This window comes from Drosophila montana, unplaced genomic scaffold (assembly GCF_035044405.1).
Source record: "Drosophila montana isolate Dmon_TW-CO22-7 unplaced genomic scaffold, ASM3504440v1 contig_3833_1, whole genome shotgun sequence".
Classification (NCBI taxonomy): Eukaryota; Metazoa; Arthropoda; class Insecta; order Diptera; family Drosophilidae; genus Drosophila; species Drosophila montana.
Window position 1 is genome coordinate 50,287 of NW_026998704.1, and position 26,162 is coordinate 76,448.

Consider the following 26,162-nt stretch of genomic DNA (forward strand, 5'->3'; position numbering starts at 1 on the left):
TACGTTTGTGTTCTTAACATTTTTGAAATTAACTCAAACGTTAACATTGGCATTTAAAATTGCATATTTCAGTTAGAGTTCTGCTTTCCACAGAGACGGTTCGGTTCGGTAAATTTTCGCAAATAACGTCGTGTTTTGTGTATGTGTGTGTGTGTTAACCTTTTTATACGCAGAATATTACAAAAAACACAGAGCGCAGCATTTTTGGTGTACAAGAAAAAGTGGTGCGCGAAACAGGATTTCTTCGTTGTTCCGTAAGTGCTTCTTCTTCCACATCCTCTGCAGCACAAGGTGTGTAAATAAGAATGTTTCGCCAAAAGGCAGATTCAATGTGATTTTTGCAAAAATCATAACTGTAAACAAAAGCGCGCAAAATGTATGAGTGTGTGTGTGTGCGTATGAGTGTGTTTGCTTGTGTCTAAGGGCCAACAGAGGGGGGCAGCCTTATCAGTGCGCAGTTTATGAATAGATTAATAAATTGTACAATAATCTTATTACAAAATAAAGTGAATGCAAGTGAAAGTAATTGAATTGATGCGCAACAATTTGCGCAACTTGTGCGAGAATTTTGCAATTTATTTCTGAATGAAAAGTGACAGCGGATGTGCCAATTTATATACCTTAATATTAACACAGTTATTTTATTTGTTTTTGTTAAAATTATGTGTGCTGAGAAATGCGAATATACTTGAACCTGCCCGAAAGTCTCTCTATATTAGGTCATGCGGGGCAAATACTTTCAGCAAGTGGTTGGACGGGAGCAAAAGCACACGGCGTTAGCTAAGAAAAGCAACGGACCGCAACGCCTACCCACAAATTTAACTGCATAAACAGTTTATTTTTATATTGAACAAACCAGCTGCAAGTTCAGGTTCGCCCGCACTTACAGAAATTGTAACCCTAATCACATTACAGACGCATGTTACACACACACTCAGACACATAAAGCAAAGGGGCAAAAAAGAGATAATCGGTTTACCGTTCAACACGTTTTTGAATATTAACTTATAAAACACAACAACATTAAACACAACAATAACCGCCAAAGGCCAACAACAAGAACGAATAGCAATAGCAACAGCAACAAGAGAGCGCAGCACACAACGTGCTTCAAAGAGAGCGAGAGTGAGAGCCCGGAGTGTGCTCTCTGTTTGCAGCTTGCGTGGGCGCGAGAGCTCCTGAGCAAGCTTTTTTTTGGGACAGCTGATTATGGGCAGCATAAGAAAGTGCTAGTACGTATGTGTGCGTGTGCTTGTGTGTTTGAGTGCTGCTATCCTGCTGTCTACGCAGCTGGGCCGTAAATAACAGCAGCAACAACAATAACAGCGACATCTTTACTGCTTTGTGGGCCATAAGCAACGAGTGTCGTGTGCTGTGCGTGCTTGAGGGTTAATTAAACTCTCAACCGTATCCAAGTTGGCCCCCAAAACAATTCACTAGACCACAAGGTCTAGGTATTCAGCAGCGCCCACATTGACACACATATTTCAGCTTGTTTTTGAGTGCTGTCAAGCTGCCAAAAAAGCGAACCTGCAAAAAATTTGCTTTTAGTTTGCCTAAATCAAATAAATCGCATCAAAAATAAAGAAATACAAATGCTCGAATGGGTTGACTGTGTCAATTCGCAGCACTTCGTTGCATACTATTGCAATATAGTTAGCTGATAGATAAAAATGCAGTTGTTTATGCATTTGTTAATGAAAATGTTAAATAAATCAGAGACAATTGAAATGTTCGGATTGACTGTTAAGTAGGCTTGAATTGCTAAAATAACATTTACATGCATTAAAAGTCTATGTTAACTCTTGCTGGTAAACGAAAGTATCAATGTTAACTGTTGCTGTTAAATTAAAATCTGGTTAACTATCGCAGCTTTGCTTGATTTACGTAGATTACAATCTAAATTTACTATTTTTTGCATTAGTTAGGCAAATATCAGTGTTAGCTGTTGCTGTAAAAAAAACAATGTTAAATGTTGCTGTTAAGCGAAAATCTCGTTAACTATTGCAGGTTAGCTTGACCTAACGTAGATAAAATAAAAGTGCATCAATTATAGCTTAAGTTAAGCAAATATCAATGTTAACTGTTGCTGTTAAACGAAAATATTAATGTTAACTGTTGCTGTTAAAGGAAATGGTTAACCATGACAGCTTTACTTGACTTAACGTAGATTTAATCAAAATTTACCAATTAAAGCTTAACAATTATTTTTTTATACGGCTCAAAGCTTATAAAATATTGTTTTTAAAACTAGATTTTAGCCTGAAAATCTAGATTAGATCAAATCTGTTGCTGCACAAAGTTTTTAATAGCAAGTGTCAGCGACTCGGACATACCCTACGCAACATATTTGGTTAGGGTATTAACACATAAAAATATTTTATGAAGATCTCGCTCTTTGATTGTTGCGTATTTTTAAAGTACTTCAAGCAGCAATTAAAAATTTGACAAGGGCTTTTTTTCTGATTATTCAGACAGCCACAATTAAATACATTGTATGTATGTAAATACAATACAGTCATTATTTGCGAAATGTCCGACACATTGAAACTGAAACATGGCTAAAAAGCAAAGTCAATTTACGAATACATATTGGCTGTAACCAAATAACAACCTATAACATGACTAAGCGCAGCCTTAAATCAAGCAGCATCCAGCTCTTAACTTTAGCAGATGTTTACTTTCTCGGCTTCCGGCGTGCCTGTGTATGTGTGTGTGTGTGTTTGCCTGGTCCCTGTTGCTGCATATCCTGAGTGCATTTCCTGTCCAGAAACAAAATTACAAACTGCGCAATTGCTGTCATTTTGTGATGCCTGCTTCAAAGTTAATTAAAGTTCGTGGCTCAGCTAAGCAGAATTGCAAATCCTTTTGGCAAATTGCGCCCCATATTAAATTTATAAATTTGCATTTAACTACTTACAGCCAAGTTGTGGCAATCAGCTCCCCCAACTGCACTGTGGAACCAGCCTACGACAAGGTCGCGCTGCATAGCTTATCAACGGCAACAAGAAGAACTTTTCTGCCACTAATCGTTGCACGCACGTAAGTTGTCTGTTTACTTATTTGCTGTTCAGCTAACTAATAATATATATTTAGTATGTATATGTATTTATAAATGTGTCTGTAGCTGAGCTAATGGCAAAAGCTGGTAAAGTGCGCATCTGCCTCTGATTGCTTATTCGAGTACTATGCAATCAGCTCTGTTTAATAATGCATATCCTGTCTGCATATCAAAAAGCGATACTCCTGCGTGTGTCAGACAGAAATGCTTTAGCTTGTATTTTATGTACATTTCAAGTGCCGATTTAGAAAGAAATACATTTAAAAATTGCTTGGGTATTGAGCTGGAATATAAGGCAATGGTACTTTGTACCAGGAAATATATACCTCATTTATTGCAAAATTGGTATGTAAGAAATATATAACTTTTGTTTTGCATTTAGGATTAACACACAAAATGTTCCAATTGTTAAGGATAAATTCGTCTCTGTTGAAACCTTGAATAGATGCAAATATATGGCTTAGGTGCACATCAGCAGCAGCTAACTTTCATATCGTCAGAGTTTTTCTTCTTATACTCTGTCCAGAAGCTGAAAAAGAGCATTTTGGCTTTGTGGCAAGCTCATGCCATGTCCAATTTTGATACAATTATTAATTGTTTTGATTATTAATTGAACAATTAAAATCATTATTTTAAAGAAAAAGCCTGAGATACATTCTCCCTGACATCCGCCCGAATACGTGCTAAGATTTTACCAGTGGATGTGTTATAGCCTAGGCTATTAGATTTAATATGTATATTGTTGGCTTTTAAAGCTAGTCCTTTGCTCCAGGTAAACATTTCAAGAGTCATTAGCTAAACACTTTTAGACTGACATTGCTTTTAATTATGTAGGTTCGCCTTGAGCTGTTTTTAATTGAAAGAAGAGCATTAGGCAGCCGGTTGCATTTACATAGAGTTTTGACACCACATGCGATAAATTTTAAACAAATAATAGCTTATTTATAGCTTATATACATATATCACGCATAGTCTATTGATCAGGTTAAATATGAACATTAGCTAAATGCATATTTTAGCTAAAATAGAATAAGCTGAAACTTAGCACGCAAGTTTTTAGGCAATATTATAACTAATTTTAAACATAGTTTACTTGTATTACATTCCCTAAAATCAGAAATTATAGCCTTAAAGTTAGGCTAAGCTTTCCATTTAGCTGAAATTTAAAACACACACACTTTAGCTTATTTTATTGCTAATTGTCGTTTACAAATCGAAAGTTTGATCTAATAGCTGCCACATTTAAGCATTTGATAAAGGTAAATACGCACGTGTCTGTCAAAATAAGAGACAGCTGAATTACTTTAAGCTGCTTAAGTATGCTTGAGCACAGCTCACAACAAATAAACATAAGAAAAAAGGGTCCAGCACATTTTTGAATTAAATTTGTAAATAGTTCAACACTGATTTGTTTTGTGCCTTTAACACAAATTTTCATGTTTTTATTTTTTTTTTTTATTACGCTTTGTTTTGCCTACAAGTGTGTACGCTGTGATAAAGAAATGCACTGCCCAGTTGCGTATACTTAATATGCTAATCAAATTTTCGTAGCAATATTCTTTGTGTGTGAGCGATTGTCCCAACTGCTCTTAACTTTTGCTACATGTCTTCAACTTTTTCCATTTATGTATGTTTCTTCGAAATTGTTCTCATCCATGCACAGTGGGGCAAGTGCTTGGGAAGAGAGAACCAAAATATTAATTGAAACAATGGCAAGTATAAATAAATAAGGGAAAACAAATAGAAAAACAAGCATCTATTTTATATAAATTAAATATTTAAAAGATTATTATCTTAAAATATTATTATTATACATATATTAAATATTTGGTGATCAACGCACAGCCCAAACCGTACGAGAAAGGTAGCTTAAATTCTTACAGTAGTTACCTTATGTAAAGGAAGTGCACGCTTAGGCGGGCTTTTGGGAAAATCCACCCGCAAGTGTGTAAAGGACACGAAAAACGGTTGCATGTAACTTTTTTGTTTACCATCCGATCGGCCTCAAACTCATTTTCAAAGATCTTTGTTCCAATTCAGTTGAGGGGTGTTTCACACATTTCGGAAATTCCATTTCTCTTTGCTGGTAATTGGGATAAAAAGATTTGGTGGGCAAAGTTTCGGGCTCAAATTCATTTTCTCACTTTTTGCAGAATCCAAGCTTCCTCGGTGGAAAATGCCGAACAAGGATTCCTTGGACGACGTTTTAAGTTTTGTCTTATTTTCAAAGCGCTACAGAAGAACTAAATAATTATGTGTTGCGTCAATTTACGAAATTCCACCATCAATTGTGTCAAATTTGCAGGAAAACCCTTATATGAACGGTAAATTGTGAACTAGGTGAAAAAGTTAAATCGAAAATTTGAAGCACAAAACTTGCCGCGGGCAAAGACGGGAAATACCCGCTGGTTCATTATTATTATTTAAATAAAAATCCGCCTTTACAAATATACTTAAAAGGCAGAAACATATTATATATAAATACAAACTGAAATTTAAATGTCTACTCATTAATTGTCTTTTTAATCTCAGCTTTGTACCACGGTGCCATGCCACGGAAATATTTCTATTCTTTTTGTGCCAAGCGCCTTTGTTCGTTTCTATCCCTTGGGGCTACGAGCAATTTTCGGCTTCTCGACCTCCATAATGTGCACCACAAAAGGACCCTAACATGTTGGCCTTGTTCACACACACACACACACACACACACACATGCGCACACACACTTTATTCTTTTTATGTGAAATGTTGAAGCATTCGTCAATTGACCCTTGACTTTCTTCAAAGGTGTCTGCTTGCCGAGAGGCTCTCGCTTGGCTTATTGCTTTCGCTTTTTGCCCTGTCTGTGTTTTAGGACCTCGAATGATTGCATGCAATTGTTTGGCCTGTTAACTGCAGCCTTGCTAGCCCTGCTTATCCTTGGCTCTTGCCCTTTAACTGAACGAGCCAGCCCGGGGCCGAACGGAAGCGGCTGCCACTGTCAAATGTGCAACTTTTGTTTTGTGTGTGGCACATGCAGCAGACGTTGTGGGTACGTGCCTTAAGTTGATTATGTTGCGCCTGTCTGGCATTTGGTTATTAAATTTTAAATGTTGTTTGTGTTTGGCTATTTTAATTCAATTAAAACTGCTGCAGTTAACAAAATGTTGGCTGCGTTTTAAAATAATTAGTATGGAATGCCTTTCTATACCCTGTACCCAGTAAAAAAGGGTATAAAGTTTTTGTGAAAATGTATGTAACAGGCAGAAGGAAGCATATATATTCTTGATGAGCATCTGTCTGTCCGTCCGTCAGTCAGTCCTCCCGTCTGTCCATCCGTATGAACGCGTCGATCTTTAGAACCTATAAGAGCTAGAGACTTCCTCTTTGTGTTCACGCAGTAGGAGTTTGTTTCCGATAATCGATAACTTTCCCCGTTTCTAAGCAATCGATAAATATCAATATCGATCAAATCTCTTATGTTTTAAGAGCTAGTAGTATATCCAGATCAAGTATCTTTCATTGTATATCCACCTGCCTTCCCTCCCCCGGCGCGAGCTGCATTTGGCATTGATAGAAGAAGGTTCAGGGTATGCCCTAGTCGGGTATTCCGTCTAGAGCACTCCTACTTGTTTTTAATGGAATTTTCAGGGCACATTTTAATATTTACATCAAGCGCATTAAAATGTGGCTATAATGCAAATGGAGCGAAAACCAACTCCATGAAGTATATCAAATATTTATACATATTTTGTGTGTATCTAAAGGCTTAACAAGCTGTGAAAATATATATTTAAATTCTTGAACAGCATCGATTTACACTTCGATAGAGCTAAAGTTTCAAATAACTACATATATATATATATAAATATATATCTCGCCCTGCTGCTTGTGTGCCTTTATAAACGCGTCAGACACAGAGAAATTTGAGCTATGGACAATTAGGCTTGTGTACAGATATTCGCACGTACTATATTAATTTTGTAATTTAATGAGAGCTTCCTTCTACATTTTCCAGAAATTGTGTGTACGAGTTTTCGTAAAGCTTACATATATAAATTTTGTATTGATTTAATTTTCGCATTTAAGCACAAGTACTTGTTAAATTTGTACTGTCAGACTAATCTAAAAACACTTCGCTAAATTGCGTATACGCCGTGTAAACAGCTGTGCAAAGCATTTAATTAATTTGTTTAATTGGATTTAATTACCAGACGCTTGTTGGCTCCCCGCCAGTTAGGAGTAGTTCGTTAAGTCTATTTAAGCCAAACTAGTATAGCAAATTTATCAGTTGTCTGTGTGGAATGCATTTCCCTCTTTTTGCAACTCATTTCCCAGTCAGTAATTTTGTGGCTCAGCTGCCATGACCACGAGGGCGGGGCGAAGCACCACATTATTATGGCTTATATATGGCTGACATATAAATATATATATGTATATACATACAGCACATATTTGTCATCGGCATTTGGTATGCATTGAATGTGTGGGTGCGAGTGTGTGTGTGTGAATGTGTGGCACGCATTCTTAAGCATTCAAAGGCAAATCCGTGTCCCAATCCGCTTGCGACCTTCTGTCGGGGCATAAGCTGCGTATACGTAATATGTGCATGTAAATTCATGCGTTCGCTTTGCTTTTCATTATCAATGCCAATGCTGACTCTTATTGCTCTGTACGTGTGTGTGTGTGTGTGTGTGTGTGTGTGTGTGTAACTGCAAAAACTGTCACGCATAGTTTCAATGTATCTGTGTGCTCGTCTTTGTATCCGTATCTGTAAGATACTTAGCGGTTTGGCAGCGCTTTGAGCACATGCAGCCATGAAATCGGCTAATGGGGCGTATATGTTTTAAGAGGGCACATGACAATGGTTATATGAAAGCATGTCAGGCTATTTGGTTTGAGATTCTTAAAGTTTTGCTGCTTATGAAGCTGTTGCGTTTATAGGTTGTTTATTTTCTTACAAATTGAAAACTTCTTACAGTTTATTTATATGTATACTACAAATTAAAGCTTTACATTCATAAGAAATTAAATTAAAGATTGTTAACTGACTTTTCAAAGCTAGGTTGGAGTCTTTTAAATAGTTTGCTTAGCTTTGAAAGTGATAATCTGGCTTTATAGAGCTCTGTTTTTAGACCCTTGTACAGAGTATAATAATTTTTTTTTGGACATGTGTTACGCATAGAAGAAGACATTTCTGACCATATAAAGTATACAAATTTTAGATCAGCATCAACAGCCTAGTTAATATAGCCAAGTCCATCCGTCTGTACGATTTTCACTTGAATTTTGACCAAAAATAATGTTGCCAGATTTTGATGCCAAATTGATATAGAGGTCAAACCATGAACAAAATGCCAAACCTCGTGGAAATCGGAAGTGATTTGACCGAGTTATAGGAGCGGGAAATTTTGACCTATGTCTATATAGGATATTTGAGGGTACCATTTTCACTTGAATTTTGACCAAAAATAATATTGCCAGATTTTGATGCCAAATTGATATAGAGGTCAAACCATGAACAAAAAGCCAAACCTCATGGAAATCGGATGAGATTTGACCGAGTTATGGGGGTGGGAAATTTTGACCTATGTCTATATTTGAGGGTACCATTGTCACTTAAATTTTGACCAAAAATAATGTTGCCAGATTTTGATGCCAAATTGATATAGAGGTCAAACCATGAACAAAAAGCCAAACCTCGTGAAAATCGGATGAGATTTGACCGAGTTATGGGAGTGAAAAATTTTGTCCTATGTCTATATTTGAGGGTACCATTTTCACTTGAATTTTGACCAAAAATAATGTTGCCAGATTTTGATGCCAAATTGATCTAGAGGTCAAACCATGAACAAAACTCCAAACCTCGTGAAAATCGGATGAGATTTGACCGAGTTATGGGGGTGGGAAATTTTGACCTATGTCTATATAGGATATTTGAGGGTACCATTTTCACTTGAATTTTGACCAAAAAAAATGTTGCCAGATTTTGATGCCAAATTGATATAGAGGTCAAACCATGAAAAAAATGCCAAACCTCGTGGAAATCGGAAAAGATTTGACCGAGTTATGGGGGTGGGAAATTTTGACCGATGTCTATATAGGATATTTGAGGGTATCATTTTCACTTGAATTTTGACCAAAAATAATGTTGCCAAATTTTGATGCCAAATTGATATAGAGGTCAAACCATGAACAAAAAGCCAAACCTCGTGGAAATCGGATGAGATTTGACCGAGTTATGGGGGTGGGAAATTTTGACCTATGTCTATATTTGAGGGTACCATTTTCACTTGAATTTTGACCAAAAATAATGTTGCCAGATTTTGATGCCAAATTGATCTAGAGGTCAAACCATGAACAAAACTCCAAACCTCGTGGAAATCGGATGAGATTTGACCGAGTTATGGGGGTCGGAAATTTCGACCGATGTCTATATAGGATATTTGAGGGTACCATTTTCACTTGAATTTTTACCAAAAATAATGTTGCCAGATTTTGATGCCAAATTGATATAGAGGTCAAACCATGAACAAAAAGCCAAACCTCGTGGAAATCGGATGAGATTTGACCGAGTTATGGGGGTGGGAAATTTTGACCGATGTCTATATAGGATATTTGAGGGTACCATTTTCACTTGAATTTTGACAATAAAAAATAATGTTGCCAGATTTTGATGCCAAATTGATCTAGAGGTCAAACCATGAACAAAAAGCCAAACCTTATCAAAATCGGTTGTGATTTGACCGAGTTATGGGGGTGGGACATTTTGGTCTATGTCTATATTGGATATTTGAGGGTACCATTTTCACATGAATTTTGACCAAAAATAATGTTGGCAGATTTTGATGCCATTGATCTAGAGGTCAAACCATTAACAAAAAGCCAAACCTCGTGAAAATCGGAAGAGATTTGTCCGAGTTATGGGGGTGGAAAATTTTGACCGAGTTCTGGGAATGGGTCTGTCAGCTTTCTAGCTCTTACGGTATGGGCTGTGCATTGATCACCAATCAGTCAGTCAGTCGGGACAAACAGTTTTATATATAGAGATGATACATTGATTAAACATAGACCTTGACATGATTAAAAAAGTTGTGTTGTAGGCTCGAAATGGATTGAATTGTTAAAAAAGTTAATAAGAATAAATTCGCCCTGTATTAAGCTATGTAGGTTGAGATTGTGACATAAGTTAATAGCCAGCTTTAACATGTAGTTAAAACATAAGACATGGCAATTAGTTTTCCAATACATTAAATAACTGGAAGTCGGTTTTATTTGTATTTCACAGAGCATTAACTAGTCGTTGCAGTCAACTTTCAATTTGCGTTTAATGCTCTTCCTGTTATCGCTTCCACTTATGTGCTTGTCGATTCGATTAATAAATCAGACAACAAAAAATACACGTAATGCAATTTTATTGAGCGAGAGAAATTTACATGCATTTTTTTAGTGTATTGCCAATAAAGTGTGTCCGTGTGTGTGTGTGTGTGTGTATTTGTTTGTATGTGTGCCTTTGTCTTATCTTGTCTCTCACATCTGCAGATTTCGTTGTCATTTTCATTTTCGTTTTGAGTGCTTCTCTTCCACGCTCTCTCTGTCTCTCTCTCCCTCTCTCTCTCTCCCTGTCACGCTAGACCGTTTTGCTTATCTTTGTTTTTATTTCTGATGCATTCATTCAAATTATTCAATTTGAGTGGAATTTTACTTTGTATTCAACAATATTTTTTTGCCCCACAATTTGCATTTCAGTGTCGACGCTCGAGGCGCGACGCTCGCGTCAGGTTGTGAACGTGAACAAAATAAATACAAATTAAATATAAATAAAAAACAATAAATTTTAAATTTGTTTATTATACTATATAGTATTCTTTGCGCGCGCGTTTTTATTTTTAGTTTGCTTCGCAAATTTTCTGTTTGTTTATTTCAATTTGCTCTTGAACAATTTGTGATTTGATTTGTTGTTGCGCGAAATGCGTCTACGTAGCTGTAAATATGCCACAATTGTGTTGTAAGTTGTTCGTATGCAACTTTGTTCAAAGCCATGCAACCAATTCTTTTCTCGACTCTGTGCAGCGGCCGCAGGATGAGCCACAACAGAAACAGCAACAATGACAGCGGCGGCGGCGGCGGCGACGTTGGGAGTGGCGTGGGCGCAGCTACTGCTGCAACTGCTGCAACAGCTGCTACTGGACCAACGGCCACAACACCAACAGCAACTGCTGCAGCTGCAACTGCAACAGCCGCATGTGGCGCCAATTCAAGTTCAAGTCGCCGCTTGGTTCACTTGACGGGCGGCAATCGTGGAGCAGCCATGGGCAATGTTGTTGGCTGGCTGAAACAGGTTTCTGTTAACCCAAACCCACACTTATTTACTTGGCCAATATCCACCGTACCTGTGCCTGTACCTGTATTATGTATATGTATATGTTTATGTTATGTGTGTGTCTTGTTGCACTTCCACTAGTCCAGACTCTAAGTACTCTCTCGCTGAGCTAAGCACAGCAGCTACTCAGCTATAATTACTACACTAAAACAATACTCTCACAAACACACACAGACACACACACACACACACAGACACACACACACACACTCTAACACGCCCACACTCAAGCACTCATTGTTGTAACGTTATCCTGCACCAGCTAATTTGAAATGCAAGCGTACTCCAACCCTCCCTCCCCCCACCCCACCCGTTATACACCCCCTGGCACTTGTTTCCCTTTCATTTATTTATTTGAAAAGCTTTGCTGAAGCATTTTATGGTTCCATGGAATGGATACTTATCTCCAGCAGCAAAACACATTCCAACTGCATATTAAACAAAGGAAAAAATACAAAAGAATATTTAAGAAAAAAGTAATTTCGGTAATTTATGATTTCGTTTAAGTCAACAGCATTTTTGATTAGTTAGGTTTTAAATAGATGGCATAAATATTTAACATTTTTATATTTATATTTTGTTTTTGTATATACAATAATTAATTAATAAATAAAAATATACATAAAAGATATATCTATAATATTATTAAAATATATATTTTAAGTTAAATTGATTATAATATAATTTTATTCAATTTATTTTGTTATTTTACATTTAGTCGTAAAGATTTTAGCTTTTAAACATTATTAGTGTGTTTTTGACGTATTTGAAATTTATGTTAATTCTGCATACGTTTAAAAAGATTTTATTGTTCCTATAAAAAGACTGAAAACAGAGTTTTTCGAGCTATACTTTTCCGCAAAATTTATTTAGTATTATTTATTTTTGTTAAGTTAAGTTGAGGTCTTCCAAGTTTTTATTTTACCGATGAATTTTCACTGGCCTAACCTTTTTTTCTATTTTTTTTTAAATGGTCTGATTTATTCTAGAATATTTCTTTGAATATTTTCATTCAGTTGAAGTTTTTTATTTATTTTCTTGTAGCTGATGCGATTTACTCGAAGTTCTTTATAAAAAATAAAAAACTTTTTTAGTATATATATGTATTAATATTTTAACTGGTGATTTTTAGAAATTTTCTTAAGTTCCTTATAGATTTCTGTTGGGTTATAAGTTCTCGCAAAGTCACTTAGTTGTATCTGATGGCATTTTATTTATTATTTGTTTTTCTTAGGAGCTAACCAATTTTTGTTATTTGGAAATATTTCACCTTTGGAGCTTTTTTCATGTCGCGCCACACAATCCTTATAAAAGCCGCCTATGTATGTATTAACTCTAATCCCAACAGTTCAAATTCCCAAATTGAGCTCTCCTTTGCTGTTGTTGTCAGTCGATGTTGTGTGCTCGTCGTCAGTTTTATTCGGTGTTAGATGCCAGTTGTATCATTGCTTATGTACATGACACTCTATAATTTGCAGGCTTCCATTGAGGTGCGAGACGCTGGCACCCGGACGCTGTCCATGCTGCAGAGCACCAATCCGAATTTTCGCTCTCTGGACTTGTCGCTGACGCCAACGGTGTCCGTAGCCGCCTCGTCGGGCAGTGTGCCGACGACGACAAGTGCGGAGGGTTCGCTGAGTGGCTCCACAAACCTGGCTGGCATTGTCCAGGATACAGAGGATAGCTGCGATACCAAATTGCTGACAAGGACACGCGCCTACGCGTCCGTCAGCCAACCGCAGAGTCCGCGGCATCGCGTGCGTGGCACACCCAACGGCCTGAACGGGCGCTCCACATCGATATCATCGCAGCTGGAAAAGACCAAAAAGCTGCTCAAGATGACCGAGGGCGAGGACAAGCCGTTGACCATTTTGCACTACAACGATGTCTACAATATCGAATCCATGGCCGAAACGGAGCCAATCGGCGGCGCTGCACGCTTTGCCACAGCCATCAAGAGCTATGCACATCTGAATCCACTTGTTCTCTTCAGCGGTGATGCCTTCTCACCCAGCATGTGTAAGAAGTGCTTTCATCTATAATCAACTATCAGTTATTAATAGTCTTATATACATATATCTTCCCTTCCTCGCAGTGAGCACCTTTACGCAGGGCGAGCAAATGGTACCTGTGCTCAATCAAGTGGGCACACACTGCGCTGTCTTTGGCAATCATGACTTTGGTAAGTCTAAAAACAGATTCAAATGTTGTTCAGTGACACGTAAGAATATGCTTTGCAGCTGATTAACAGCAGAGATGAAAAGACAATGTTAGGGGAAAACAAAAATGTTAGTTTAAACAATGTAAAGAGTGTGTGTTAAGGCTACTGAAAGTATAGTCTGTTAAAGAGAAACGTAGCATATGTTAGGAAGAAATAAAATAAGTAAATTAAATAAAGGCTGATAGTCCACCAAAAGAAAGGTAAAAGAAAACATTTAGAGGTTAATGTAAAAGTTTTTTAACATGTTATTTGAATGTTAAGTTAAAGTTAAAAATATATTCCAATGCTTTATTTTAACGCTATGTAATATCCCAACAAATGTTAATGTTATTAACAACATTCTGATATCAGAGTATGTTAACAGATTATGTAGGAACTAATGGAAGTTTTCAAGGAGATATTGTCATAAATGTTAAGGCTTATAAAATATAAAAATGTTCTATGAAAGATAATTAATAATTTTGAATTCCCATTAGATCACGGCTTGGATGTGCTGGTCAAGCTGATTAAGCAAACGGATTTCCCCTGGCTAATGTCGAATGTGGTTGACAACGAAACTGGTCGCCCGCTGGGCGGTGGCAAAATCTCCCATTTTATTCTACACAATCAAATCTCGATTGGGCTGATTGGGCTCGTGGAGCGTGAATGGCTCGAGACGCTGCCCACCATCGATCCCACCGAAGTCACCTACATCGACTATGTGGAGGCTGGCAATCGTCTTGCCCGGGAGCTGCGCAACGAGGGCTGCGATCTGATAATTGCCCTCACGCACATGCGCACGCCCAACGACATCAATCTGGCCGAGAAATGCGATGGCATCGACATAATCCTTGGTGGACACGATCATGTGCGCGAGGTGACCGAAATCAATGGCAAAATGATTGTCAAATCGGGCACGGATTTCCAACAATTCTCCGTCATAACCATCGAGCGACAGGCCAACAATCGCGCTCTGTTCACCACGGATGTACAGTGCATGGATGTGACGGCCAAAATACCAGAGGATCCCGTGCTTAAGCAGGAACTATCCAAATATGCCAGTAAGTGGGTCCATACTGGACTGAGTCATTTAAAAGGAATCAAATAAGAGGGAATTCAAGTGTATTTTTTTTTTAAATGAAAAAACTACTTATGATATTAACTAGTTACAGTTAAATTAATCTTGTATTTCCCAAGCAGTTTCTTCTTTTTTAGTTAATATAACATACTCTGTAACAATAGAAAAGTTCTTTGTAAACTCTTAAATATTTACTAATTTATTTTTTCCACTTTTGCAGAATTCATTGAGAGCAAATTATCGGATGTCATGGGTATATTTGGCGTGGAGCTCGATGGTCGCTTCTCGCGCGTGCGCACCCAGGAAACCAATCTGGGCAATTGGGTGTGCGATGTCGTCTTGGCAGCGGTTGGCGCCGATGTGGTTATACTGAATGGCGGCACCTTTCGCTCGGATCGCATACATCCCGTTGGCCCGTTTACAATGGGGGATCTGGTCAATGTAATACCCATGCGTGATCCATTGATATTGCTCGAGGTGACGGGCCGTGTGCTGTGGCAGGCTCTGGAGAATGGGGTGTCCGCCTATCCCAAGCTGGAGGGTCGTTTTCCCCAGGTGGCTGGCATTAGTTTTGCCTTCGATCCGCAAGCTGCGCCCTTCAAACGCATTGATCCCCAGCTGATACTGGTGGGCGACGAGTATCTAAATCTGGAGCAGACCTACAAGCTGTGCGTCAAGAGCTACATATACATGGGCTGCGATGGCTATACCATGTTCAAGGATGCCAAAGTGCTGGTGAGTGTCCGTGTAAATTCGATAAGAATATCAAAAAGCTTATGATCTCAACTTAACCAGATGGATGACGATGCCTGTCCGGAGCTGGGCATAACGCTGCAGAATCATTTCAAGGCCATCAATTCGCGCAAATGTGGCCAGAACACAAAGCATAGACAGTCGCTGGTTACGCTATCGCGTCGGCATAGCCTGGTGCAATGTCTGGACAGTCTGGATCTGGATGGTCCATCGCCCATACGCAAGCTGTCGGTGGGTCATCACAACAAGTCCCTGGATCTGGCGCATGGCAACTCACAGAAGGTAAAATGCATTTAGCATATACTCGTTAGCTTGGCTAATAATTAATCTTGATCTGTGACAGATGCTGCGTCGCGCTTCGCTGGATGATCTGGAGCAGTCCACATGCGACTTGGCGCCGCAGCTGGAGCATCGCATTGTTATGATACAGAACGACGAGGTGAGTTAGTCACATACTAATATAAATATAAATATATTTATTTATGTATTTACTTACGTCTTTGTTCTCTCATGTGCCCAGCATCATCGTCAGCTGGTGTTCAAGAAGGAGACGCACATTATGAACTCAACCATAACCGAGGCGGAGGACGAGTAAAGTTCTTTGTGTTCCTTTGTTTTCATGCATTTAGTTTTCATTTTCTTTCAATTTCTTCTTTTTTTGTTTTCTTCTTCTTTTGTTTGTCTTGTAGTTACAAAGTTGATACGAGTTGTAGGGCAATTGCCGATTCGGAAAGACAGATATGAGTTAAGATAATGCAGTTAGTTTAGTTATGCATCGATGGGAATCGTCTTGTTTAGATATATACGATACGATGATATGTTATTTATTGCTGTTGTTATTATAATTATTAATTTTCGCTTTAAGTTCCAACGATTCAAGACTTCTCTCGGCAAAAGTAAAACCAACGCGAACTTGATATTGATATTTATATTGTATGTACCTAAAGTTGAACATAAGTTTAGACAAATTGATAAATTAAGTTGATGAAAAGATGAATGTTTTTAATATATGTACCTATTATTTATATATACTTAATTTTTACAAGACAGCCTTAGGATTATTTAGAAAAAGAGAAACAATTCGGGACTTGCAGACATTCAGAAAACTCTTCTCAAGCCAGTTCATGAACAAAGGTTGTAGCAATATTTTAAATATATTATAACTTTTATGTTCCCGTTCCCAGTCAAAACTTAGCTAGGTGTGCATGGGGCTCGGTCCAGGTAATGATGCGTGACAAAAGCAAGCAATATTTTAGAGAGCTATGCATGTGTATAGAGTATTGTATGAGAGCGTATATATTATATTTTTATGGCAACTTTTGGAGCGCTGTAATGCAACTGTTTGTAAACTGTTTGGAAAATAATGCAATCATTAACTATATATACACGAACGCGATTCTACAAGATTTTTAAACAAGATGAAGCAACAGAAAAAAAACGTAGAATTCCTTACAAAATAATACTATAAATAAAACATAGCAAAAGCAGTGGCAGAATATTTTGAACAATTACAAATGCAATTGAATTGCCAACAAAAATAAATAATATATGATATACCATATATATGTGTGTGTTGTGTGTGTGTGTGTGCGTGCGCGAGTGTGTGTGTATGAAAAACAACAGCAAAAGACCAAGCGAATTCAATTACATAAAGTTAAACAATAGAACGGACAACAGATGTTGGAATAGTTTCGTCAAGATATGCATAATAAATGTCCATGCTTTAAATACAAAGTTAACTAAATGTACAATATAGTATATACACATATATATATATATCTCAATATAAATACATAAATAGTGTATTAACAGCAGCAGCAATAGACACTTACTTAAGTATCTTTCGTTTGTTTCCGCATTTACCTGCAAGGTCTTTACTACTTTTCTACATTTTCGTTTTTCACATTTTCCAATTGTTTTTTTTCTTTCTTCGATTTGAACTATTAAACGAGCTCAACTATTTTACCTTTGGTATTAAAACAAATAACTATTCCATTCAATATGCGATTAAGCATATTGGAACATATTGCTTTATGTAAAACATTTATTAATACAAATAAAAAATATATTGCTTCATTTGGCAAACAAATTTCCGTTTCGTTAAGGAAGCACTTGGTTAGACTATGGGGGTTATGTGGGGGAGGGGGCGGGAGTTTCTTTATAGGGTTAATACTAGCTTAAATGCTTTGAAACACTTTGGGGAACTTAAGGACTACTAATCAAAATGTGTTTTGTATTGTATCCATTCAATAGAACTGCAGCACCAGAGTCTTGATCGCACTGGCTATGTGAAAGGCGCAATCGCGCACCTCCAGCGAATTCTTCTGTATGGCCTGCTTATCGTCGGCCTCAATGGATTTCTGCAGATTCTCGCACTCGTGCTGGATGAGTATATTCTTGCGTGTCAGCTGCTTGAGAGTCTCGCGTGTCGTTTCGCTAGCATTCGGCGGCTGTGGATTGTCAAATGGGTAAGTTTAATAGAGCTTCCAAATTTGATAGACCCTGTCCCCGACTCACTAGATTGGCATAGAGAGCTATTAGTTCTGTGACAGCGCTGCGTATGCGTTCGCCATGCGGTGCTATTGATTGCTTATCGGCCTCCGTAGCCGGATGCATGGCCTGTATGAGCTCCTTGAGGCAGCGCGTTACCAAATCTGAGCGTAATTTGACCTCTTCACCAAAAGGTTTGCCATCGCCAGCCATTTGATACATGCTGGTCGTGTTGCGCACATCGTTGTTGCCCTTGGCCAAATTGTTAGCTAGACGGCGCTCATACATGCTGGCGGGTCGTTTGATAGTCGACTGATTCGACGAGGTGTTGGATGAGGCGCTGTCCGCAGCAGCTGCAGCTGCCGCAGCAGCGCCTGTGCCCTCTGGTAGCGACAGCGGCTCGTGCTCCGAGTCGGGGCTGTTGAGACTCAAATCAATGCGACTAACATACAAAATAAATCATATAAAAAATAAAAAACAATATAAATAAATAATAATGAAGCTCACAGTGGCTCATCGTAGACGCTGTTGTTCGAGGCGCTGTTGAATTTGAATTTCAGCTGCGAGTTTTCGCTGGACAACTGCTGCACCACATTCTTCAGCTGATTGATTTCGCTTTTGTATTCGTTGATCTGCTTGCGCAGCGTTTCCATTTCGTTCTGCGAGTTCGCGTTGCGCGGCGGCGTGTGCACAATGGCCTGAATATATAATCAATAAAATGAAAAAAATAAGTAAAACATAAGTGAAAAGAAACAAAACTTAAAACTAGAAACAAACTTCAAACAATGGACATGATGACAGTTAAACTACATTTTGTACATGAGCAACTAATTTTATTTAATTATATAGCTTTGACTAGAAAAGCTTACAACTAGTTTTCGAGGGCGAGTTAGCTAATTGATGAGGTTTATAATAAGTCTGTAGATATATATCTATATATACATAGATATGAACTAGGCACTACATTGGGGGTCTCAGTCTAACCGAAGCTATTGTTCAGCTTGAGTATCTTTTGGCGCATTAAGTTTACCTGCTGCGCCATGGGCGGCACCGGCGCATAGTCATCATCGCTGGCCACCGGATCGTAGATGGGCTCATCATCCGATAGATTTGGATCATGCACGCTCTGTTCAAAGGAGCTGCTATACATGGTTGAGTTGTTGCCATAGGGCAACAGCTGCAGCGACTGTGTTGGCAGCGGCGCATCCATCGGACGCAGATTGGCCATATTCTGGCGGCGCAGCGCATCGATGAGCACATCCGTTAGCAGTCCAGCGAATTCGGCGCGATTGAAACGCGCCAGCTTCTGGCGACCCTGTGGCAAGTAAAAACAACAATTAGTTAATTTGTGACAGGCGGTCGGAGTCAAGGTGCAAACCTGATTGCGCGTGGCGCTCAAAAACGGATTAGCTGGCAAAAATGGCACCGTTGCATGCTCCGCATTCAGCGTGCTGGTGGACCAAACTGACGGATAAAAAGAGCATATTATTAGCGAAATTAGTTGCTAGCGGTTGCTGCTACTCACTGGCTTCGCACTCGCGCCGATCGACCTCGTCGTACAGATCCATGACAAGCTCCTCAAACATCTTGTTGGGCACCAGCTGCAGCTTGCCGCGTGCTATTTTCAATTGTTCGCTTATATCGGCCCCGTTTGTCTCCGGTATTATCAAATGGCGACCGCTCTAAAGGATTACAAGAGCATCAGCCTAAGATTTCATTTGTTGTTAAGCAGACTTACAGCGTGATCGGGCTTCTTGCCGCCCATAAACATAATAAGTCTATCGGTAACATCGTACATGGCGTCCAGCAAACGCTCAGCTATGGTGCTATGATTGTTGGTCTTGGCCAGCTCCAGCGGCGTCATGCCATTCCCATCCAATGCATTGACATCGGCGCCATAGATGAGCAGCATTTCGATTTGTGATGCCTGCCCGAATTTGGCCGCCATGTGCAGCGGTGTCGAGCATTTCTCCTCGTGATAGTAATTCGGATCGGCGCCCTGCACCAGAAAACGCAACGAGGTCTCCAGATTGCTGGTGCGCACGCTGGCATGCAGCTGTCTGCTGAGCTCCTGTTCCAGGTTGCTGCCACCGCCGCTGGAGTCGTCATCGTCCTGCAAGCTGGGCTTGAGGACAAAGTTTAGATTGACATGTTTGGCTTTAATAAAATCCGACTTGGTTGGATGCAGTGCATCCTTGGGCGTGGGCTTGCGCCAGCGTGGCACGTGTTTGCCGCCCGATGAATTTGTGCTGCCATCCAGCAGATGATGCTCCCAGACGCTGTTGGCGCCATGTGCATTCAGCGAGTTGACAAAATTCAACACCGACGGCTCCCAGTTACCCTGCCGCAGCGACTTGACAATGGAAATGTGACGCCCGAGGCTGCGATGCACCGAGCAGCAGTCGGCGCAGAGCAGAATGCCGCGATTGATGGATGCCCATGAGGGATCTGCGAAGAGAGAGAGAGAGAGAGAGAGAGGTAAACAGTGCTTTGGCTTGGCACAGCCTATTCCCCTGGACTCACCCGTTGCGCCGCAGTCGCCGCAGACCTCAGTTTGCAGTCGGGATTTGCTGCGCGACATTTTGCGTCTGCTGCTGTTGCTGGCACTGGCGGACGTGGGCGTGGCGCTGTGTCTGTGCTCCCCTTCTGGCGCTATAAATAACTTCTTATGCGCTTCGATTATGCTGCTGGCGAAACACATTCATGCATTTTTCACCTAAACAAGCGATAAGAGAAAATTAATTTAACGCCAAACTCCAGTGACTCAGAGTAGTGAAAAATAGTGGCGCGGCCTGTGCGCTGGCTGCTGTTAAACTAAGCGCATTAACAGCGCTAGGCCACAATCGAATCAATTATGCAAATTACTTTTAATTAAACGTAGCCGCCCAGTTGTTGCAGCACTTTTCCTGCAATCGTGGGTCAAATTTTTTCCACTGCACGGCCAGACAACACACAAGTGTACATACACTGTTTATTTATAAACAGCGCAGTGTTGTCGAGTTGCAGTAATAAATGTTATTTTTACTTAAGTTGCTATTAATTAAGCCAAACTATGTCAATAGAGCTAACGGCATACAAGTTTAATTACTGCGTGATTCGGCTTTTCTATTTTTATTCTTTTTATTTTGTAATTTAATTCATTTCCAGACAGCTGCAACATTTTCGCGGCATAACACAGTCTGGCAACGCTCTGAGATGACCATACTGTTGTCTCGCTTGCACTGCCGCAACAGCTGTTAAAGCAACAGCTGACAGCTGAAGCGGCCACAGTTTGATGCGTATTTCACACGCTGTATATGCACGTGCATTAATATTCCAATAAAAATTGCGTTTTAAGTGTATAATAAATTGGCATGCCAGTGACGAATTTATATACTTCGGTGGCCTGCAATCGCACCACCGAATGCGCCGATTGGGGTCCCAGTGGCTTGATTGCTTATGGCGCATGCAATGCGGTTGCGGTGCTGGATCCTCGCGTAAGACAAACAAATCTTAAATTGCGCATATTTTTTTGTAAAAAACTCTTTATTTTAGTACAATGGCAATTCAGCCAAGATATTGTTCACCCTGGTGGAGCACACAAAGCGTGTGAATGTAGTCAAATGGCTGGACGAGCATCAATTGCTCTCCGGCGCGGATGATGCCAACGCAGTTTTGTGGCAACTGGACAAAGCCGGCGCCAAGAAGCGCATTTTGCTGAAGGGACACGAAAGCGGGGTGAATACCGTGGATGGTGTGCGCCGTCCAAGCGGCGTGTGGCTGCTGGCCACGGCTGCGGCAGACAACAGCCTCAAGTTGTGGCATCTGCAGACAAATGGCGAAATCAGTTGCTTTCAAACTGTGCAGCTAGATGGCGGCTTCTGTTTAACTTTACGCCTCACCCTGCTGCCCAAAAGCGACCAAGTGCTGCTGGCCTTCAGCGCCGATGACGAAACAGTCGCCCTGTGGTCGGAACAGTCCGCTGGCAGTGGCGATGCCAGCGCGGGGTTTAAGCATGTCCACAAGCTGACTGGCCACGAGGATTGGGTACGTGGCCTGGACTTTGTTTACGATGAGGATGATTTACTGCTGGCCAGCGGCTCGCAGGATAACTTTATACGTCTCTGGCGCATCGAACCGCGCAGTGGGCTGCACACGTCTAAGAGCTCCGTGGATGACTCGAACGTTAATGCTGCGGACAGCAGCGAGTTACGCGTCGAGGAGAAGATTCTGCAGCTGGGCGAACAGGCCTGGTATGCAGTCACACTCGAATCAGTGCTATATGGCCACGAGGGTTGGATCTATGGCGTGCACTGGCACAAGACCGAACAGCAAGGTATGTAGTTGCATTTTGAATTCCATTCCGTAATATTAAATCAGTTCTTCTCCAGAACTACGTCTGCTATCCGCCTCCATTGACAAAACCCTAATTGTCTGGGCGCCCACAGAAATGGGCGTGTGGCTGGAACAGGTGCGCGTCGGCGAAGTTGGCGGCAATTCCATGGGCTTTTTTGGCGGCAAATTCGCACACGACGGTCTCTCCATTATGGCGCACAGCTACCAGGGCGGCTTTCACATATGGAATCAGAGCCGGGAACAGCCGCAGCTCTGGACGTCCAATGTGATTGTGGGCGGCCATTATGGCGAAGTGCGCGATTTGGCCTGGGAGCATGAGGGCGCCTATTTGATGACTGTCTCAGCGGATCAAACGACACGTCTGCATGCGCCCTGGCTTCAGGCGGACAAATCGCCCACCTGGCACGAACTGGCGCGTCCCCAGGTGCACGGCTACGATATGCAGACGCTGGCGCTTCTCTCACGCTATAAATTCGCCAGTGGCGCGGAGGAGAAAATAGTACGCACATTCCAAGCGCCAGCGAATTTCATAGAGAACTTTCGACACATCAGCGCACTGGCAAATGATGCAGCAGGCGACGCTCTGCTGGACTGTGAGTAGCCACAATATTTAATTACTATTTACATATTACTTGGGGATATTTATTTGAACGAGCATTTCGAAATATGTCCCTTTATAGAAAACCATTTGTTGCATTCAAATGCAGCGAAAATTCACTTTTCCAAGATTCCGTTCTTTTGTGTGAGTGAGAAATTATGTTTCACATAAGTTGGTGGGTGAAGACAAATTCGTAATTTTTTACAAATTCGCAAACTTTAGAAGTTTTGTTTACTTTGTTGTTAAAAAGTTGGGAAGTATATCTATTGTTGGATGGTAAATGTGATTAAAAAGATTATAGAAAATTAATGTTAAGCGGCAAATTGGAGAATGTTCGAGATTTCCATGCATATGAAATTGACTCTGCTGAACGAAATGATTGTGCAGGACTTGCTGGGAGTTAAAGCAGTATGAAGAGAGCTTAGGAAAATAAGGAACCAAAGGAGAATGATTGGATAACGTTGGTTAAATGGATGGCATATAGGAATAAATATAAAAATAATTAAAAAGTCACCGATAAGTAAAAATAAACAAAGGGAAAGTCGAAAATAAGGAACTGGGATAGGATAACTCGCATCGCAATGAAGGAGATACAGGGAAAACGTTTTATTCAATCACAACAAATTGTTGTTATATTAGACACTATTGATGAAGGAGCAGGATTTATGTTTTATAAACCGGCCCGTATAGCTTAAGAAATCGATGTTACTTTAATGAGGCTGAGCTTCCTGTTGTTCCAGTAGAAGGTCTTGCGAGGAATGGGAGAAATACTTGGAAACTCATTTAATTATGCTTATTATGCTCTGCACCATCAGCTCTGCCCAAAGGCGCTTCGGTACCATCACTGGGACTGTCCAACAAGGCCGTGTACAAAGTGGAAACAGCTGCTGATAAGAGCTCGACTGCCAAGGATGAGTATCCGGATAACTACTTTGTGCCGATAACACTGCAAACGCCGCCACAGGAGGAGACACTGATGCAGAACACATTATGGCCGGAATTGCAAAAGCTGTACGGACACGGCTATGAGCTCTATGCGCTGGCAGCCACGCCCGATGGCCAGATGCTGGCATCCACTTGTCGCGCCAGCAATGCGGAGCATGCACAGATTATACTCTGGTGAGTGGGGTTTGGTCGCCAACTGCTGGCTGATTGAGATATATGTGCTTACATGCGTGGAATCTTGCAGGAATACGACCAACTGGAAGCAGCTGCAGAAGCTGCCTGGCCATCAGTTGACCGTCACACAGTTGCGTTTCTCGCCAGATGCGCGTTACTTGCTCTCCGTTTCCCGTGATCGCCGCTGGTCCCTCTACGAGCGCGAACAGCCCGCGGACCCGCTCAGCAGCTATGCGCTGGTGGCCAACACGGACAAGACAAACGGAGTGCATACGCGCATCATTTGGTCCTGTGACTGGTCGCACGATGGCAAATACTTTGCGACGAGCTCACGCGACGGCAAAGTCGTCGCCTGGACACGGACAGAGCAGCCCGAGGCGACAGGTTCCCTGAATGGCTGGCAAGCAGCTGGCACGCTCGAGCTAAAGAATGAGTCTATAACAGCTGTTAGCTTTGCGCCGCACTACCTGAACGGGCAGGATGGGATCTATGTACTGGCGCTGGGCACAGAGAGCGGCATCATAAAGATATATCGGTTCAACAAGGGACAATGGCAGCTGAGCTGCGATCTAAACAATGAGTGAGTGCCGGCAATTGTGGAAAGAAACCAATTCTCAATTAATATATATGTATGTGTATATATCATTTGCAGTTGTGCACATCACCTGACAGTGAAGCGTTTGCAGTTCCGACCGGGTCAGCAGCTACAGTTGGCCAGCTGTGGCGATGATCATTTGGTGCGAATCTACGACATTTCGTAAACATAAAATATAAGTCGGGTTCATTCATTAAACAGTCAACAAGTCAATTATTTGCTGTTGTTGTTGTTGTTGTTGTTGTTATAAGTTTTCAACGTTTAATTAGACTTTTGTTATAGTCAGACGGTTTCCCCCAGTCTATATCTTATCTGAGCACATGTAATTGGCCATGTTTCGCTTGGTTGCACCAGTTCAATGAGTTCATTACTGTCTGCTTCTGGTGTTTTCGCGCGCTGATAACACGGCATATTGAACTCCTAATTAACTGGTTAGAAATTTATTGCACACCCTTTGGACTATTTAAGTGACATTGCAGTCACAGTCAAATCATAGTCTTGTCCAAGCCGTCGTCCCGAAATGAAAGCCGCTATTATCATAACTTTGATTGCTCTGGTGGGCAGCAATGTTGCCCTCAGTCTGGAACGTGCCGGTCCGCCGGCCAAGGTTAAGCCAGCTGCCGCTAAATTCGATGCCAGCAAGTATGATCACATCGTGGCCGAGGTGCGTCCGGCGGGTCAGAAGACCTTGGTGATCATGGAGGCCCATCATCCCGATGCATCGTATGCCGAGGAGCGGCCACAGCAACAGCAGGTTGACATTCAGATCAAGCAGAAGCAGCCGGAGCAACAGAAGAACCAGCATGTTGAGCTTGATATTAAGCATCAACACTCGAACCTGGTGTCAGATCATATGGATGTCGAGTTCGTCCATCAGCAGCCGGAGCCCCACCATCATGTCCAACTCGATATCAAGAAACAGGAGCAGAGGCCACAGCATGTTGAGGTTGAGATCAAGCAGCAGGATCAGAAGCAACAGCATGTCGAGATTGAATTCAAGCAGCAGCAGCAGCAGCAACAGAATCCCCAACATATTGATGTCGAGATCAAGCAGCAGGAGCCGAGGCCACAGCATGTAGAGATCGAGATCAAGCAGCAGCAGCAGCAACAGCAGAAGCCCCAACACATCGAGTTCGACATTAAGCACACGCAGTCGAGGCCACATCACATGGAACTGGAAGTGGCGCAAGTGCAGCCGCACAAGGAGCACCCCGAATCGCAGCACGTGCAATTGATGCTTTAAGTGCCGGGCAGAATGCCATAAATTATATGTATACCCAGACATATAGACATATAAATGCTTGTATATATATATAATTACTTATATATATATATCTATATTATATATCTATAATTATGAGAGCGCAATTTTCTTTTTAGTCCATATATATATATATTAAGAATTGTGCGCCGCACGCGCTGCAGTCGTCTCGCGGCGTGTCAGCCGCAGTTTGCAATTTCCGCTCCGTTGGAAAATTTCGTGAAAAGCTGTGAAAACTGTGCAAACTGTTTGAACGTCTGCATACTTATGGGCGTCGTTCGCTTAGCCACGTGCCATTGCTGACCGCAAC

The 26,162-nt window shown here is 40.9% G+C and overlaps 4 protein-coding genes across 5 annotated transcripts; 3 read left to right on the plus strand and 1 right to left on the minus strand.

Annotated features, from left to right (window-relative positions):
• The first annotated feature begins 137 nt into the window (after positions 1-137).
• Positions 138-17,015, plus strand: LOC135437968 (mannosylglucosyl-3-phosphoglycerate phosphatase). 2 transcript variants are annotated; one of them, XM_064696085.1, is made up of 10 exons: positions 138-291; positions 2,923-3,042; positions 12,902-13,442; positions 13,519-13,605; positions 14,121-14,684; positions 14,922-15,436; positions 15,497-15,736; positions 15,798-15,893; positions 15,975-16,045; positions 16,144-17,015. In XM_064696085.1, the coding sequence occupies exons 3-10, from the start codon at positions 12,944-12,946 to the stop codon at positions 16,196-16,198; spliced, it is 2,127 nt and encodes a 708-aa protein (XP_064552155.1). In that variant the 5' UTR covers positions 138-291; positions 2,923-3,042; positions 12,902-12,943; the 3' UTR covers positions 16,199-17,015. The 2 variants fall into 2 exon arrangements, with proteins under 2 accessions (XP_064552155.1, XP_064552154.1); XM_064696084.1 differs by lacking the exons at positions 138-291; positions 2,923-3,042 and adding an exon at positions 11,223-11,381.
• Positions 17,016-17,444: 429 nt separating this feature from the next.
• Positions 17,445-20,955, minus strand: Git (ARF GTPase-activating protein GIT1). Its single transcript, XM_064696087.1, has 9 exons — positions 20,810-20,955; positions 20,468-20,660; positions 19,683-20,392; positions 19,470-19,626; positions 19,323-19,408; positions 18,975-19,259; positions 18,452-18,642; positions 17,972-18,386; positions 17,445-17,904 (listed from the first exon to the last, which is right to left on the minus strand). Exons 2-9 carry the CDS (start codon positions 20,643-20,645, stop codon positions 17,701-17,703), a joined length of 2,226 nt encoding a protein of 741 aa, XP_064552157.1. The 5' UTR covers positions 20,646-20,660; positions 20,810-20,955; the 3' UTR covers positions 17,445-17,700.
• Positions 20,956-21,192: 237 nt separating this feature from the next.
• Positions 21,193-24,807, plus strand: Elp2 (elongator complex protein 2). Its single transcript, XM_064696086.1, has 6 exons — positions 21,193-21,420; positions 21,479-22,259; positions 22,315-22,872; positions 23,693-23,996; positions 24,067-24,576; positions 24,649-24,807. Exons 1-6 carry the CDS (start codon positions 21,298-21,300, stop codon positions 24,755-24,757), a joined length of 2,385 nt encoding a protein of 794 aa, XP_064552156.1. The 5' UTR covers positions 21,193-21,297; the 3' UTR covers positions 24,758-24,807.
• A 265-nt stretch (positions 24,808-25,072) lies between these two features.
• Positions 25,073-25,951, plus strand: LOC135437971 (involucrin). Its single transcript, XM_064696088.1, has one exon. The coding sequence runs from the start codon at positions 25,112-25,114 to the stop codon at positions 25,832-25,834; it is 723 nt and encodes a 240-aa protein (XP_064552158.1). The 5' UTR covers positions 25,073-25,111; the 3' UTR covers positions 25,835-25,951.
• The last annotated feature ends 211 nt before the right edge of the window (positions 25,952-26,162 follow it).